The sequence below is a fragment of the Kogia breviceps genome, chromosome 2 (genome assembly GCF_026419965.1).
Source record: "Kogia breviceps isolate mKogBre1 chromosome 2, mKogBre1 haplotype 1, whole genome shotgun sequence".
In the NCBI taxonomy this organism is placed as follows: Eukaryota; Metazoa; Chordata; class Mammalia; order Artiodactyla; family Physeteridae; genus Kogia; species Kogia breviceps.
Window position 1 is genome coordinate 81556021 of NC_081311.1, and position 18220 is coordinate 81574240.

At 43.0% G+C, this 18220-nt stretch overlaps 1 protein-coding gene across 7 annotated transcripts in view; it reads left to right on the forward strand.

Moving 5' to 3' along the window:
- Positions 1-4228: 4228 nt before the first annotated feature.
- PCNX2 (pecanex 2) overlaps positions 4229-18220 on the forward strand; it is a 274045-nt gene continuing 260053 nt past the window's right edge. For all 7 annotated transcript variants that reach the window (XM_067025705.1, XM_067025704.1, XM_059053839.2 and 4 more), the window contains exon 1: positions 4229-4809. In XM_067025705.1, the coding sequence (XP_066881806.1) occupies positions 4402-4809 (408 nt within the window). In that variant the 5' untranslated portion in view covers positions 4229-4401. The remainder of the gene's footprint in view (positions 4810-18220) is intronic.

Here is an 18220-nt window from a genome sequence, read left to right on the forward strand (position 1 = left end):
TTCCAAGTAAGAAAGAAGCAAGCATTTAGGCTGGTGAATCAGCTACGCCATGCTGAGGCCATTCAGGGCCCTGGTGTTCTGCTTTGAAATCATTCAATTATTTTTTGCTAAATGGAAACGGGAACAGTCAATATGCATACACATTCTTTCTTTTTTTCTTTCCCAATTTTTTTCTCCAGAGTCATAGGCTCAGTAGCTGTTGGTAGGTCATCTGAGTCCCTGAAGAGGACAATTTTACCAAATAATTTAATGCTGCATAACTTGGGTCTCCATCTTTCCAGCCTGCAAGATGTTTCCTTGCTCCTCACTTGCTCAACAGCTGCTAAGCCAATGCCAACTATGTTAGGTTTTATTACATGTGTACACTATTTCAAGGTAATAATCCTTCTGGACGCGCAGGCCCAGCGGCCATCGCTCACGGGCCCAGCTGCTCCGCGGCATGTGGGAATCCTCCCGGACCGGGGCACGAACCTGCGTCCCCCGCATTGGCAGGCGGACTCTCAACCACTGCACCACCCGGGAAGCCCTAAAGTAATAATTTCTGTGTTAGGGTAGGTTGTGCTGCAGTAACAAGTTAATTCCCAATATTTAGTCACTTCACAGAATAAAAATGTATATCTTGCTTATTTAAAGAATAAATGGACAGGAATTCTCGCTTTATGCAGTTGTGTTGACAAGCAGATAGAAGAATAGAGGGGTTATAAACAAAAATATATTTGTACTTTTTAATATGTATTTGTGTAGTTACCTTTACGGGCGCTCGTTATTGCTTTGTGTGGATTGGAGTTACTGTCTAGTGTCGTTTAATTTCAACCTAAAGACGCCCTTTTATCTTTGCATAGGGTTCTGTAGGGTGGGTCACTGAGCTTGGGATGGAGGAGGGGTGAGAATAGCCCCTGTTAAAATGTCACAGACCCTACTGTCTTACCTAAGTTCAATAGTTCCTCTTGGATGGATGATTTGCAGTTCAATCTATGGCTTTGGTTAATTTTTAGGGTTCTGAAATGATTGTTCTTAGTTGCTCTGCATGTATTTTCATTGCTTTTGTGGGAGAGTGAGTTCACCAAGGTCCTGCTGTGATTGGAGATGTCAGTTGCCCTAGGATCTCTCTTAATGTTAATTTTTTTTTGTCATTTTGGGGGTAGGGGCATGATGCACCCTTCTAATGTTTAGGTAAAGTCCTCTTTTATTTCTGAAAAGTTTTAAAATTAGATTTTAGAATATACTTTGGGTCCTATTTCTATTCTGTTCTTCAGGGACACTAATTTGTATCTAAGGTTAAAAAATTGTTTTCGATAAATAAAGGCCACAGTGGCCCTCCGAAGACATGAACAAACTAGTCAGGTGAAAGAAGAAGAGTCATTTTGGAGGCAAGCTTTCCAGAGTATTGAATTCACCCTTGTTTAAAGTCTTCTCTTGCTTTGCTGTGTCAGCAATGGGTTGTATTTTAGTGCATCTGATGCAGCGCTCTGGTGCCACCTAGTGCTACAAATGAGTAAAGGCCACTCTGCTTTTTTCGTTCACTTTTTCAAAAATAACACCACCAATAATGATAACTGGTGTTTTCTACTTCAAACTTGACTGTTTGAGTTATAATATGCAGTTAAAAGAACCAAAACTGTGTTTTACATGATATGTTTACTCCTAGGCAGAATGAGCCGTATTTGGGAAAATCTCAAATGATCTTGGAGTGAAGGGTTCGTATTCTATTCATTAGGAATTTTTCCTAAATGCAGTCTTGTCCTTATTTCCATACTTCTTCACGCCTGCTGACTGAGGATTAGCCTATCTTTTCTCTGCTCTCTCCAAATTCTTTATGGATGCTCTATGAAATCCCTGCATCATTATAAATAATCTCTGCTTCACCTCCAACTCCTACATAAAGGACCTACGCCTGCACTCCTCTGTGCTCCTTTTCCACGTGTGTCCTCCATGTCCTAACGTTATCCTCACTACTGTATAATTCTACCTCCGTTAGAAATACCTTACTTTAGGACTTCTCTGGTGGCTCAGTGGTTAAGAATCCGCCTGCCAATGCAGGGGACACGGGTTCAAACCCTGGTCCGGGAAGATCCCAGATGCCGTGGAGCAACTAAGCCCGTGCGCCACAACTACTGAGCCTGCGCTCTAGCGCTGGAGAGCCACAACTACTGAGCCCACATGCCGCAACTACTGAAGCCCGTGTGCCTAGAGCCCATGCTCCACAACAAGAGAAGCCATCGCAATGAGAAGCCCGCGCACCGCAACGAAGAGCAGCCCCTGCTCATCGCAGCTAGAGAAAGCCCGCGTGCAGCAACAAAGACCCAACGCAGCCAAAAATAAATAAATAAAATAAACAAATTTAAAAAAAAGAAATACCTTACTTTCTATTTCTGACCTCTTTAAAAACGAGCTTTACAGGTTTATGACTTTCAAGGTAATATAAAAAGTTTCAATAATAAAACATAATCCATCCAAAAGAAGCCAAGAAAGAGATGAAGAAAGAGGCAGCCACTCCTGATTGGTAGGTGGCAGGTTTAAGAAGCAAGAGAACTTACATACGAGGCTTGTCTTGAGTGGCCACAAGAGAGGTAGATCTCCACGCCTGCCCGCCGGAAACAAAAAGAGTTTATATAGAGGCCTTAATGGGGTTCAGTCAGATATACAGTGCATATGGTCTCAACCACACATTACTCTCTCAAGGCTGCATCCTTGAAGTGGCTCCTAGCATAGGGATGGTGGGCAGGACCTACCTTCCAGCAGTATGCCTTCCGTATGGGCATCTCCAAGAGGGGACATATATTCAATTCCATTGTAGCATACAGCACATTGCATTGCAAGTCTTTGTTGATCTGCCTGTCTCCCCTTGTAGTCTGTGAACTCCTTCATGGTAGTGACTATATATTTTTTATATTCGCTATCTCTCCTTCCACAAAATGCCTGGCACACAGAAGGTGCTCAATAAATATTCCGGTGAATCAGGTATGAATAAAGGAGGAATGAATAATCAGAATGAATAAAGGCACTCCTTCAGTGCAAGAATGGACCTATTTCTTCTGGACCCAAGCACATGAGAGTAATCCTTTACTGTGGGTCTTTTCTGTGGAGTTGATCGATCGATCGATTGATTGATGCATTAAACATGTATAGAGTGCCTGGTAGGTTTCAAGCGATGAGCCCATATAAAAAGAAGCATATTCTGTACCTTTGAGAAAATGATTCTTTCAGTACGGAAAGCAGTGTTATTATATTTCGGTGAGTCATTCCTGCAGATGAATGCTGAGTAGATTAAAGAGTGGAGCTGAAGGCTTACACACCAGCGTGACACTGGACTTCCACGTCCCAGACCTGCTCCTCAGGATGGCCCTCCCCTTGTTTCATTTCCGCATAAGGAGGCTTATGCCTTTAGCCCAGAGCAAAAGCTGCTGCAGACCAGAGCATGGCCGGGGCATATACAGGTGCACATATCAGGTGAGGTAAGCATGATGCAGAAAAGGCATGTTTGGGGATCATGGCGTCTTTGTAAACCCCGTTCTTCCCCAAAGGCCCTAACTCACACAAGGCTTATGTCGCTCATACCTAAGGAAGACGTGTTCCCTTTTATCTCCACGCGTCTCAAAGCCTGCTCTCTGCAACGACATGAAGCTCATTTACTTTAAGTTATCAGTTACTAATAATGAGAGCTTCCTTTCCTCATTCTAAGAAAGCAAGTTCCTCTTTATTTCTTCCCTGTCGAAAACCTGCTTTCAGAAGAGAATCTGAAATTTCTCTACTATAAAAGCTTAAAAATTATTAGTTCAATGATATCTTCTAGTGGGTCCTCCTATCTAAACAGTATACCCGATTGATGCCTGGGATTATGTTCTAGGAAACATAAAAAGGCAGGTAGCCTAACTGAGGCTCCTGAAATTACTCCCGAAAGGTGGTTATTTTCGTCATCTGCCAGGGTGGGCAACAGCAGGGAGGCGGAGAAAAAAGGTCAGGGAGGAAAAAAGATCCGGGTCAAGGGCGCGGGTAGGGCTTAGCTAGTAGAACGTCTGGGGTCAGCGGTCAGTTAAGGAGAATGAAGCTGTGCAGGCAGTGCTCAGGGCAAGAAATTACATTGAGTGATGTGTGACAGGAGCTGGAGTTACATAACTATTTTGGTGCAGGCTGACAAAAAAGGAAAAGGCAAAGGACCATTGTCCTGGTTTGTGTCTTCTGCGTGAGAACATCTTTGATTTTTAAGCTTTCCACGCTCTCTAATAGGAGGATGAGGTGAAAAGGCAGGGGGGCGCTGTCAGACGTACAAGAAGAAGAGGCTGGAAGGACTCAGAAATTGCTCTCAGCCTCGCGCCCCCCTCGCCGCCCTCCTGGAGTGACTCTAGGCGGGCGCTGGGAGGAGCCTCTGGCGCATGCTCCCAGCAGCCGCCTCTGAGCACCATGGGAAAGTCCTTCCTCCCTCGGACATGGCGTGCACCTGCCCGGCGGCGGCAGCAGCCGGCTCCGGCGCCGCGGTTCGCGGGTGCGGGCAGAAGAGCCCTTGGAGCTTCGGTGGTGGGGCGGAAGGAGCTGGAGGGGGCGGCGGCGGCGGTAGCGGCGGCGGCGGCGGCGGCGTTGTCGGTGACGCAGCGCGAGGGCCCTCGTGTTAAAGCTGAGGGCGTCCGGGCGGCGGGCGGCTGTCAGCGGGCCGCAGGCATGGGGTCCCGGGTGCTGCAGCTTCTTCGTCAGGGCGTGTGGGCCGCGCTCACCGGGGGCTGGTACCACGACCCGGATCAGAGCAAGTTCACTAACAGCTGCCACCTCTACCTGTGGCTGTTCTTGCTGCTGCTGCCCCTGGCCCTGCACCTGGTGAGTGGCGGCGTTCTAGCCCTGGGGAAACCTCGGAGTTGGCCTCGGGATGGAAAGCATTGGCAGTGATTCCCTGAGAGGCGGGATGGGGAAGGTCTTCAGGAATTTGGGACAGAGAAAGTAAAGGGAAAGGAGAAGGGGCTCTCCGGCAGGAAAAAGAAGTAGGAAGGACTTTGGGGGCTCTGGGACTCATTAAGAGTGGATGCCAGCTGTTCCGATGAGTCAGACTCTGCGTGTCGCTGTGGAAGGTTGAACCTGTTTTGTATGTGAACAGTCCCAGGCCCCGCGGCTGGGTACCTTGTGATAATGTTTGGTAGAAGCTGCTGTGCGTGATAAAGCCAAAAGGCAAAATGAACTGTTCAAAGCAAACCTGTTTCCGTTGTTGGTCTTTTACCCCCTTGCCTCCTTTCTTGTTTTGCTTTGGGAAGGCAGGTTCTTTGATCAGTTGCTCAATTTGCCATTTCCAGATCACTGTGTAAAGAAATCTGTAGAAAAATGTAATGACGGATAAATCTAATGTAATTTATTTGACCCTTTAGTCAGGTTACACAGCTGAGTGTTTGCTGAGTAACTACACAGATGACCTTCTTAGGTAAACAAACCTTATTGAAACAATGTGTAACCTTATTTGAAAAGCTCTACAAGCGGGGTGCTCCTTGTCACATTAAATGTGAGGAATCTAATTTTGATATGTCTATTGAAGGTCTTTATTCCTAAAACATAATTTGATCATGTTCTCCACAGCAAAAATCTTCGGTGAGTTTGCATGGCTGACAGAGTGCCAGTTTGACATTAGAAGTTGTCTGTGATTTGGCCCCCATTTATTGTTTTTCTTGTAGTTTAGCCCCAGGATCAGAATTCTGGCTCTGAAGTCAGGCTGCCTACGTTAAATTTGGGGTTCACCTCTTACCATTTCTCTGACCTTGGGCAAGTTACTTTTACCTTATCTGATTTTTCAAATTTTCTTACCTGTGAAATGAGAAAAACACTAGGACCAGATGTGAAGTGTTGTTTTGGGGATTAAATAAGCACGTAAAGCTATCCATCTTTCTGGCTTGACCTGGGATTGGACTCAGACCTGGTGTAAATTTCCGTTTTGCTACTTATTAGCTGTTTGACCTGATAGTTGACCTATCTAAATCTTCGTTTTGTCATCCTTAAAAGAGATGTGATAATGACCATTTCATGGGAAGAATAAGTAAATTTCATGTAAAAAGCACTTCATACAGCGGCTAATCCATGGAGACCCTTTAATAAATGGTTTCTTTTTAATACATGTAAGTTTCCTCTTCTTCTGTGACCTTGTTCATCCTGTTTCCTTAGCCTGTAAGGGCCCAGTGTTTTCTCTTGTGTCTAGAGGGGCAGCGCAGCAGAGAGACAAGGAACACAAGCTTGGAGTTCAGTCCTGGTTCTTTTGCTTACTGGTTGTGTGAGCTCAAGCAAGCTTGAGCTTTCCGGTGTGTAAAGCAGGACTAAGAGTACCTGCCTTATAGGGTGCAGAGGAGGATTGAATGAATTATGGAATAGAGAGCTGAATGAATTAATGAACAGTTGATTGAATGAATGCATGAAAGTCCTTCTCAGTACTGACTTGATGTTTTGCCCATCATTCACTTGCCAAAATCGAAAGCCCAGTGGAAAGACCAGCTCTGTCTAGGCTTCCCTGATCCCACTTATATCTAGAATTAATTTCTCTTCTCGTGCCCTAATACCATTCTGTACTGCACGTCAGTACTATGGCACATTTTGAATTCTGTACTTCGTTTTTGGAACATGTATTTACCTCTACTCCAGGGTCGTGAGCTTTCTGAGTTTCTGAGGACATGGTTTTTGATTTTGTTGATTCATCTGGGTTTTCCTTGTTGTACCTAGCAAAGCGCCCTGCGTCTGGCTCACAATGATCTCACACATAATAAACTGGTAGAAATAAAGTCAACCTGCCTCTCTTTCTCTTCCAAGCAGCATTAGGTTGTCTGCCTCACAACATATTTTGAGTGATAATGATCTAATCCCACTCCTCAGCAACAACCAGAGTAACATTTAATGTATATCCCTGCAGATGTTTTTTTATGAGTACGGGCTCATTTTTACATAACTCCTTTTAACAGTTGATGTATGCATATGCTCGGAACCCTTAATTTCTGCCTAATTATGCTTCATTGAGTAGCTTGATTTCTACTTTATATTTGTAAATAGGAGATGGTCCTTCGTTAAGTTCCTCTTCAGTGATATTTCAAAATAATTTTTGGCTAAATCTCAAGACTTTAGAAAGCAAAAAACTGAAACCTTAAATACTTTAATTCTTACATCAAACCAGTTATATTAAAATTTCTATATTTTTATGCCAGTGTGCTTTTCACGATTACAGAGTCATTTTATGTGAGCACATTTATTACACGGCTGCTTTTTAATTTATAGCCGATCTTATTGAAAAAAATACAGGTAGTCCTTTTCTTGCTCTGGTCTTCCGGTCTCTGAAAATACCCTTAGAAATAAAAGACCCTTCTTCCCCAAGGCAGGGTTCTGTTCTGTGGGTTTTGATGCCTAAATATATTTTTCTGCACTTCAGTGCTGCCTGTGATTTTTAACATCTTTCTCAGTTTGTTCCACTTATGAGAACTTGGTCCAAAAATATCCCTGACTGCTTGCTGAAGTTCTGTTATTTGAGGGGCCCTGAACTTTTCTGAGTTTTGCACAATTTAATTAAATATGTTTAGTAAAGACAGTTCCACTGCCGGGAGAATCCACCCTTTTATTTAATGGGGACTTAACTGTGTAAATTAAAATTTTATTCTTAATTATTGAGGCCAACTGATCTCTAAGCCCCAGCATTTACTTAGGTCTGGTTGGAAAATAGGTTATTTATTAGCATTTATAAGCTATATATTTTCGAGAAATGCTCAAAAGTATGTACCTAAAAACATTAGGTCTATTTAGATAATTTGGAAAGAGTTTTACTGTTTTATTATCAGCCGACTTTTTATATATAAAAAAATATTTATTTACTTGGTTGAGCTGGGTCTTAGTTGCGGCAGGCGGGCTGCTTAGTTGTGGCTCACTGACTTCTTAGTTGTGGCATGTGAACTCTTAGTTGCAGCATGCATGTGGGATCTAGTTCCCGGAGCAGGGATCGAAGCAGGGCCCCCTGCATTGGGAGCGCAGAGTCTTAACCACTGTGCCACCAGGGAAGTCCCATATCAGCCTACTTTTAATTTGGACCAACTGAAAGATGCATTTGTCATTAGAGATGTTTAACCTCTCATTTATTACACATATTCTTGTACTTATTATTTTGAGATAAGCAACAGAGATTCATGTAGAGCTTTAGGACAGGAGCATCCGGGCATGATTCTGACCCTTAAGAAGTTCTGACAGCACCAGGCTAGTGTCAAAAGACATCCCTGCTCTACTACCTATCAATTGTGTGATCTTGTGCAAGTCTCTTCACTTCTCTGGGCCTCAGTTTTCCCATCTGCAAAATGGGGATAACGAGCTTCTCTTTATGGATTTAAGCACCTGAGATCGAGAGGGAGTGGGTTACTTGCTCAAGGCCATCTAAGTAAGAGTAGTGATATTCAGAATTTTAGCTGAGGTCCTGTCGTCTCCAAGTCTGTGGCCTTGTCAGGCGCTGCTGATCTGCTGTGCATGAGGGCATCTGAACTCCCCGAAGCAGTGACCCCTCATCAAGGGAAGTTCTCATCGCACTGGTGGTAGTAAGGCCAACCTGCGTAGTGGAAAAAATGGGATAAAGCCTTCACATTCTTCAAGACCCCGTGCGGGGCAACGTTATATACGATTTTCACACAGAAAACCTGTCCTTTATTTTATGGCTGTAGCTTTGTGTTTCCTCTGATTTTCTCATCTGTTAGCCAGACTTGCTGTGTTTCCAGTTCTGCTTTTTAATTTAGCCTTGGAGACTCTTTTGATAAGAACCACACCATTTCTGATTGCTATAATTGTAATAAAATGGGATTACCTGCCACGGGGCCACGTAGCGGCAGATATGCAGTCGGTGCTCTGCACGCGCTAGCTGTCAGTGTTACACCTCGTTGGTGACTATCACGGTCTGTGACCACTCACCATTTGGCTACATAACGGTTCTTCTTTAGGTCTTGTATGTCTTTGGCCACCCCTATTTCCACTCCTACTTCTAACTTAGAAGATGAGTTTATGTGAATTATGGAAAGGTGGTCTGTCCAAAAAGACCCCCTTTCCTGGCTCAGGACCTGGGGACTGGAGTTCAGCCATCATTTGACCCTGCCAGCCGGAGGCCTTTGTGCAGGATGCAACCTGCACAAGGTGACACAGCAGGCCTGGCCGGTCCATTTGGTTGTTGTTACTTTGTTGGACTGCTCGGTACATTGCCGGTGCCCAAAGCGTTTCTCTCTCCCTGGTCAGTCCTAGCACTCCTATTCAGCTTCTTCCTAAGAAAGGCTTTTTCCTGCTGTTGAATCACATGGTCTATACTTTGTCTCCTTTGATTCCTAGAAGCTTATTGTCTGGTCCTTCTACTTGTGGGGACCTTATTTATCCTCAGATTGAGATGCATGATGCTCCCCGCTTTCCCATAATCCACTTGAGTGTCTGAATTTCCTTCCTCCTTCCCTCACCTGTCTGAAACAGAGTGGGTTCGAAGTGCAAGGGCTGCGGCTTAGGGATGCTTGAAGGCGTCCTTCCCCGGGCCGTGGGCTTCCAGACTCGGGCTGAATGCCAATCCCGTGCGATTGTCTTAAAAATGTTACTGCTCCAGTTGGTTGTTTGGACTGTGTGTATGAAGGGCTTGGCTCCATGGGGACTTTGCTTTCCTGGGGGAAGCACTTTTACCAGGGATGTCGCCCTCCCTAGGGCATCCTAGGGCAGTTGTCTTCAGTCTTTTTAGTATGGCCTTTCTGGAGGATGTTGCCACCCTCCTGCAAAATTCTTTCTGCTTCTCCTTATCTTCTGCCATTTAGACGCATGGTTAGCTGCCAGCCAGTGGTGTTTTGTGTCTGTGACAAAAGAACCGGTACCTGCGGTACCTGCCTTGTTCTAGGATGTCGGCCTCCGCAGCACTCTCCAAAAAGAGGACGTTTTCCCCCTTTCCTTTCCGTTCTAGTATTGCAAATTCATGACTCATTTTCTGGTGGTTAAATTTATGTCTCTGACCTCACTGGCACTTCCCTTGATTTCTCCCAGCTAGTGGCTAGTTTTATTTGGATGCTGCTCTCCTTAGATACACTGTTGTTCTTCCAATCGTAATGTCTCATACTTTATTTAATAGGCTTGGTGTGATTTATTTATTTACTTAAATTTTTAAAGGAAATTGAAATATAGTTGTTTCATGTTTTGGCTATTGTGAACAGTGCTGCTGTGAACATAGGGGTGCATGTATCTTTTTGAATTATAGTTTTGTCTGGGTATATGCCTGGGAGTGGGATTGCTGGATGGTGTGATTTATCTTATGTGGAAGGTGATACTTATCAGGTGATTATTGTTTTCTGATTTTAACCATTTGGTCTCTCAGATGATTCCTTTTACAAGCCACCCAACTTTATTCCTATTTTATCTACTCTAAACCTCTTTTCTACGTCCCATGAAGGTAAAAAACGGACTAGCTCTTAATGGTATTCAGATTTTTTTCCTTTTCTTCTGATGGATTTTCCCCTTTAACATTATTATTATTATTATTATTATTACAGGTAATAGTAACAGCCAGCACTCTCTGAGCACAGATAGACTGGCACTGTTAAATGAGCTTGGCATGAACTAAAGCATATCTTTCTCACAGTAACCCAGAGAGGCACTGTCACTATTCCCATGTTACAGTTGATGAAACTGGCATGGAGAGGTTGGTTAAGAAGCTTCAGGATCCATGGCTAGTCATGACCTAACCAGAATTAGAGGCCAAGCAGTTGGAGCTGGTACCCCCTTGGCCATTCCACATCGAATCCAGGGAATTTCACAACGGGACCATCTGTTTTCTGCACATGGGCATGAAGAGATCCAGAAACTGAACAGGTGCAAAGAAGTATGTAGGGAAAGTTAACGTTCCTCCCACACTTGTCTCTAGTACCTCATTCAAGAGGGAGCCACCACACACAGTCTCTTGTGTGTTCTTCCAGTGACCTTTTCTACACATGTGGATGGAAGAAGTGCGATGAGGGGCTGCTAGCTTTAATCCCAAAACAGGCTTCTCTGTCATCCGTTGTCCCTTTGAATTTGCTCTGTACAGGAGTTCTTTCTCTCCTCGTAGATAAAAACGTGCAAGCCCCAGGACTTCCGGTCACAGGTAATACAAAGTCTTCTAGTTGCTTTAAGTAACAAAGCTCAGAGTCGATTGGGATTTCAGAATGTCTGTTTCTATATGGTGATCCAAGCAGGAAGGGCTCTGAGGATGGCATGGTCTTTTGTCGCTCTTTTCCCTCACACACTGGGTAATGTTCTGATGCCTTCGGCGTTGAAGAGCAGGAAAGTGCTTTGTTGACAGGCACGGTGGTAAGCTGGCTCCCGGCTCTTGCAGCGCGGCTCACGTTCCCAGCTGACTCCCTCTGGCGAGGTCCTTCCACGAGTCCTGCAGAGAGCCTGGGCTCTCCCCCCCACAGTTTCTTGGAGGAGGGCTGCTGCCTCCCTATCCCACCTGGTTGCTTATTCCTTTCATAGTTCCTTGGCATGTGGTGGTCCACCCCAGCTCTCCTCTGCTCCAGCGCCCTTTTGGACCTCTAAAGTGAACTCCTGGGATGTCTGCACACGCGGTCCATGCAAACACTCACGTATTCTGTCCCCGAAGCGACTCTGGGAGAGCAGGTCCGCCCCAGCATAGCAACTTCTCCTTCATCCCTCCATCCGAGCAGCCGGCCAGCCAGCCTCTCGTCTTCTAGCTCTTCTGGGGAGAACCGGACATCAGACTCCCTGCCCAAAGTGTCGGGGACCCACATAGTACGTCTCTGAGTGGCCCCACTGAAGCCATCCTCTCGATGCTGGGGGAGAGAGACACAGGGCTCCCTGAGCCCCATGGTCCCCTGCGAGAGTCTTCACAGGCCCTCTCATCCTGGACTCTATTACATCCTCGCTTTTGGTGAGGGATTTTAGGGTCATCTCGCTCATTGTCATAACCCACGTAGAAGGTTCTGGATGTGGTTTGTCCCAGAAGTTGCACTGAAATCTAATATCTATCCCACATTGGCCCTTTGGTCAACACTTTCAGTTGACTATTTTGATGTATATGTATGCAACCATGTATCTGTACATATCCTTGTTTTTTCCACTTTACCTTTTCTACTTTTTCTTAGAGAGCATTACATAAAGGTCTTCTTCATTATTATTATTATTATTTGCGGTACGCGGGCCTCTCACTGCTGTGGCCTCTCCCGTTGCGGGGCACAGGCTCCGGACGCTCAGGCTCAGTAGCTATGGCTCACGGGCCCAGCCACTCCGCGGCATGTGGGATCTTCCCGGACCAGGGCATGAACCCACATCCCCTGCATCAGTAGGCGGACTCTCAACCACTGCGCCACCAGGGATGCCCCTTCTTTATTATTTTTAAGGTCAGCGTGGTATTCCACTTTGTGAGTAAAGGGTGATTTATCTGAGCTGTCCCCTTGAAGAATATTTAAGTTTTTCTGATGATTTTAAACCTAATGCTAATATTTGGCTATTTGAATTGTTTCATTCAGTAGTTGAACACATGTATATCAGTCAGGATATGCTGATTTGTGCTAATGTAACCAATAGCCTCAGCATGTCCTTGGTTTTACCAGGTTTATTTATTTTTTATTCATATTATGTGTCCAACATGGTTAGTGGGGAAGGGGAGCATGGTTAGCAGGGGGTCCTGCTCATCATGGGCATGTAGGTATCTAGGCTGATGGAGCGAACCCCCAGTTTAGGTAGTTAGGGGCTCTGCTCCCCACCATCCTCACCCCATTACCCTGACCACTGCCAGTCACCGTGGTGGATGGAGAGAGAGGGTGAGGAGCACGGGCCAGCTCTTGAAGCTCCCTCCTGGAAACGGCAGATACCTCTTGCACTCAGACATCTCTGTTAGGGCAAGTTGCATGGTCCCATCTGCCCAAGGGGAGGGGAAAGTACAGTCCTACTGTGTGTCCAGGGAAGAACTGGACCTATTCGTTGGACAACACTTATGTCTACAACAACAGACTGAGTGCCAGGTGTTTGGCTGGATATTGGGAAAACAACAGTCAAAAGATCGATTGGTATCTCTCCTTATTTAGTTAACAGGTAAAGGTAAACAGGCATGAGTAACACAATGATTACTGTTGTTTCAAGGGAAGTACAAGGTGCTATACAGTAAAGACCTTATCCTGGCTTTGGTGTTTAGGAAGGCTTTCCAAGGGGAATAACTTCTAATCTGGAACCTGATGAATGATTAGTGGCTTGTCAAGCAAAGCTGATAGACCAAGAGAAGGAGTTTGACTTTCAGTCTCAGTATGGTAAGACACATTGATGAGTTCTTTTTTGGTCAAGTTTGAAGTTGGATATTATTGTTTATACCCCAGTTTTTATTTTTGAAAACTTACTAGTCTACAGAGAAGTTGCAGATATAACACAATGAATACCGTATACCCTTCACTTCGATTTCACCAGTTCTTAATGTTTTGCTGCATTTGCCTCACCACTCTCTTATGTATTTATACATTTAAAATTTTGCTGAATCCTTTGAGAATAAATTGGAAACATCAAGACACTTTCCCCCTAGAAACGTCATCAGATGTCTCTTAAGGAGAATAACATTCTGCCACATAATCATCACACTCAAAAAATGAACATTGATGTAATGCTATTGTCTAATACATAGTTCTCATGCAGGTTTCCCCAGTTATGCTAATGATGTCCAGCGTAGCTGAGCTTTTTGTTTTGTTTCTCTGGATCTAAGATTCAATCGAGGATCGTGCATTGCTTTTAGTTGTCATGTCTCTGAATTGTCCTTTATTCTAGAACACGTTCTTCAAGTTTTTTTTTTTTTCTTTTGTGGCATTAAAAGTTGTTTTGCAGAATGTCCCACAATTTGGATTTTTTATTGTATCCTTGAGATTAGGTGTCTGATTATGCATTTTTTGGCATGAATACTACCTAAGTGATGGGTCCTTGTCCTGTATCACATCTGAGGCACCCAATGTCATTCCCCCTTTGGTGGTGCCAGTAAGTTTGGTCATTGGTCAAGATGGTGTTGGCCAGATTTCTCTGTTGTAAAGGTACCTAATTTCCTCTTGTATTTAACAAATAATCTGGGAAGGGAGACTTGGAGACTGTACATGTTATTGTATTCCCCCCAAATTTTTACTCATGGTTGTACCAAAAATTGATGATGCTTACCTAAAATAATTACCAAAATGATGGCTGAAAAATGGTGATTTTCTGTTTATTCATAGGTATTCTTCTGTGAAGAAAAGCTGTCCTTTTCCCCTGCCTTGTAGTTTTGTTGTGTTTGTTATGTGGTCTCATAGATTCTTTTTTTTTTTATTCAATGCATATTATTCATTCCTATTATCATTCTTTTTTAAATTTTAAATATTTAATTTATCTCCAAACCAGATATTTTAAAATAGAAGTATAGTTGAGGGCTTCCCTGGTGGCCCAGTGGTTGAGAGTCTGCCTGCCGATGCAGAGGACACGGGTTCGTGCCCCGGTCCGGGAAGATCCCACGTGCCGCGGAGCGGCTGGGCCCATGAGCCATGGCCGCTGAACCTGCGCGTCCGGAGCCTGTGCTCCGCAACGGGAGAGGCCACAATAGTGAGAGGCCAGCGTATCACAAAAAAAAAAAAAAAAAAAAAAAGAAGTATAGTTGATTTACAATTTTATTTTAGTTTCAGGTGTACAGTGTAGTGATTCAGTATTTTTACAGATTATATTCCATTAAAAGTTACTACAAAATAATGGCTGTAATTCCCTATGCCGTACAATATATCCTTGTGGCTTATCTATTTTACACATAGTTGTTTGTATCTCTTAATCCCCTACCCTTAACTTGCCCCTCCCCTTCCCTCTCCCCTCTGATAGCCACTAGTTTGTTCTCTATGTCTGTGAGTTTGTTTCTGCTTTGCTATATACATTCATTTGTTTTATTTTTCAGATGCCACATAAAATGATATACAGTATTTCTCTTTCTTTGACTTATTTCACTTAGCATAATACACTCTAGGTCCATCTACCTTATTGCAAATGGCAGAATTTCATTATTTTATGGCTGAGTAATATTCCATTATGCATGCACGCGCACACACACACACCCCACATCTTCTTTATTCATTTATCCGTCAATGGACATTTAGATTGCTTCCATATCTTGGCTATAGTAAACAGTGCTGCTGTGAACATTGGACTGCATATATCTTTTCAAGTTGTTTTTTTCAGATATATACCTAGGAGTTGAATTGCTGGATCGTATGGTAGTTCTATTTTTAGTTTTTTGAGGAAGCTCCATACTGTTTTCCATAGTGGATGCATGAATTTACATTTTCACCAACAGTGTACAACAGTTCCCTTTTCTCCACATCCTCTCCAGCATTTGTTATTTGTGGACTTTTTGATGATGGTCATTCTGACAGGTGTGAGGTGATAATCTCTTTATGGTTTTAATTTGTGTTTCTCTAATAAGTAGCAATGACGAGCAGCTTTTCATGTGCCTGTTGGCTATCTGTAGATCTTCTTTGGAAAAGTGTCTGTTTAGGTCTTCTGCCCGTATTTTGAATGGATTGTTTGTGTGTTTGTTTTTTGATATTGAATTGTCTGAGCTGTTTGTATATTTTGGATATTAACCCCTTGTCGGTCACATTGTTTGCAAACATTGTCTCCCATCCTGTAGGTTGTCTTTTTGTTTTGACAGTGGTTTCTTTTGCTGTGCAGAAGCCTTTAAGTTTAATTTGGTCCCATTTGTTTATTTTTGCTTTTATTTCTTTTGCCTTAGGAGACAGATCCAAAAAATATTGCCACTATTTATGTCAAAGAGTGATCGGCATATGTTTTCTTCCAGGAATTTTATGGTTTCAGGTCTTACACTTAGGTTTTTAATCCACTTTGAGTTTTGTTTGTTTGTTTGTTTGTTTTGTTTTTTTGTTTTTGTTTCGTTATTTTTTGGCTGCACCGTGTGGCTTGTGGGATCTCAGTTCCCCTGCCAGGGACTGAACTGGGCCACATCAGTGAAAGCCCGGAATCCTAACCACTAGCCCACCAGGGAACTCCCTATTTGGGGTTTATTTTCACCTATGGTGTTAGGAAGTATTCTAATCTCATTCTTAGAACATTTAGCTGTCCAGTTTTCTCAGCAGAAGAGACTGTCTTTTCTACATTGTGTATTCTCTCCTCTTTTGTCATAGTTCAAGTGTGTAGGTTTAATTCTGGGCTCTCTATTCTGTTCCATTGATCTATGTGTCTGTTTTTGTGCCAGTCCCATGCTGTTTTGATTACTGCAGCTTTGTAGTATAGTCTAAAGTCAGGGAGTGTGATACCTCCAGCTTTGCTCTTTTTTCTCAAGATTGCTTTGGCAATTTGGGGTTTTCATGGTTCCATATGAATTTTAGGATTATCTGTTCTAGTTCTGTGAAAAATGTCACGGGTATTTTGATAGGAATTGCATGAAATCTGTTGATTGCTTTGGGTAGTATGGACATTTTCATAATATGAATTCTTCCAATCCAAGAACACAGAATATCTTTCCATTTCTTTTCATCCTTTTCAGATTCCTTCATCACTATCTTATAGTTTCCAGGGTCTAGGTCTTTCACCTCCTTGGTTAAGTTTATTCTTAGGTATTTTATTCTTTTTGATGTGATTGTAAAGGGGTTTGTTTTCTTACTTTCTCTTTGTGCTAGTTCATTATTAGTGTATAGAAAAGCAACAGATTTCTGTACATTCATCTTGTATCCTGCAACTCTCCCCAGTCTTTTTGATATTAAGTTTATCCCAAATTTGGCAGGTGGTACCTTTTTCCAGCAGTTTTTGAGTCCTTTGGATATGTCCTCATCAGCTTTTGAGTATTTTCTTGCTTTCTAGCCCAACAAGTTAGTCCACACTTAGCTTGTACATTTTCTACCCCCGCCCTGGAAAAACCAGTCATTACTCTAAGGAGCCCTGATCCTTTTGGTGGGAAATGGCATTTGGAATCCAAGATTTGGAGAAGCTATAGTTATATTTATTGCTTTGGGGTTGTCTCTGCTTCTAGGCCCTTTCGGTAGACAGAGCTAGGGGAGCATATCTACCTATCTATCTAGCAGTCGTCTACTGAGAGTTGTTCTGAAACCTTTATAATCTGATCCAAGTTAAAGGATTCTTCTTTTCCTTCACCTGATCCACATTTGTATCTCCTTTTTTCTCACAGTGAGAACTCTGGTTGCCAACAATATCATTTTTTCAATCCTAATATATACACGGGAATTACTACTCCCATACCTCTACCAGAAGAAAATCTTTTGGTTAAGTTCAAGACTGTTTTATGTTTTTGTTATTATTATTATTTTAAGAATACAACAATAATGTGCTGTGAGAATATTGTTTTCTAAAGTTACTTGGATTAATTACTTAAAAAATTTTTTATTGGGATATAATTGACATATAACATCACATTAGATTATGGTTTATGATGTAATGATTCAATATTTGTATAGGATTAATTCCTTTTTAAAAAATACTTATTTTATTTATTTTTTTTAAATTTTATTTATTGATTTTGGCTGCGCCGGGTCTCAGTTGCAGGATCTTCGTTGCGGCATGTGGACTTCTTAGTTCTGGCATGTGGGATCTTTAGTTGCAGCATGTGGACTTCTTAGTTGTGGCATGCGAACTCTTAGTTGTGGCATGCATGTGGGATCCAGTTCCCCGACCAGGGATCCAACCCGGGTCCTGCGCATTGGGAGCGCAGTCTTACCCACTGGACTGCCAGGGAAGTCCCTAGGAATAATTCTTTATATTTAATTTTTGATTTGTCTTTGTTGTTATGCTATCCATTTGCTATATGGTTACGTTGATCTGTGGGTGTTTAATTTTAGTTCTTTTCCCCTCCATCTTTGTTTATTTAATAGTTTTGGGAGGTATAAAACAGGTTAAAAAACACATTAAAACGATATGCCAGTTTACTTTGTCAGAAAATGTCTCTGACTGCTGGGCGGAAAGTAGATTGGAGAAAGAGCAGGATACAAGTGGGAGGTTCAGAGGCTATTTTGTTGGTCCAGCCCAGAGATGATGTTGGCAGTAAAGATGGAGAAATGTGGATCTAGTTTGATAAGATTTAGTGATATGTTCATTTTTGGGGTGGAGAAGTAAGGATGAAATCAAGGGTTATGCCCAGTTACCTGGTTTGAGCAGCAGGTGTTTGGGGTACCGTTGACTGAGGTGGGAAAGGGTATGTGGGAGAGGACAGTTGGTGACAAAGGATGTGAAACTAAATACCTAATTTTAGACATGTTAGCTTGGAATTTCC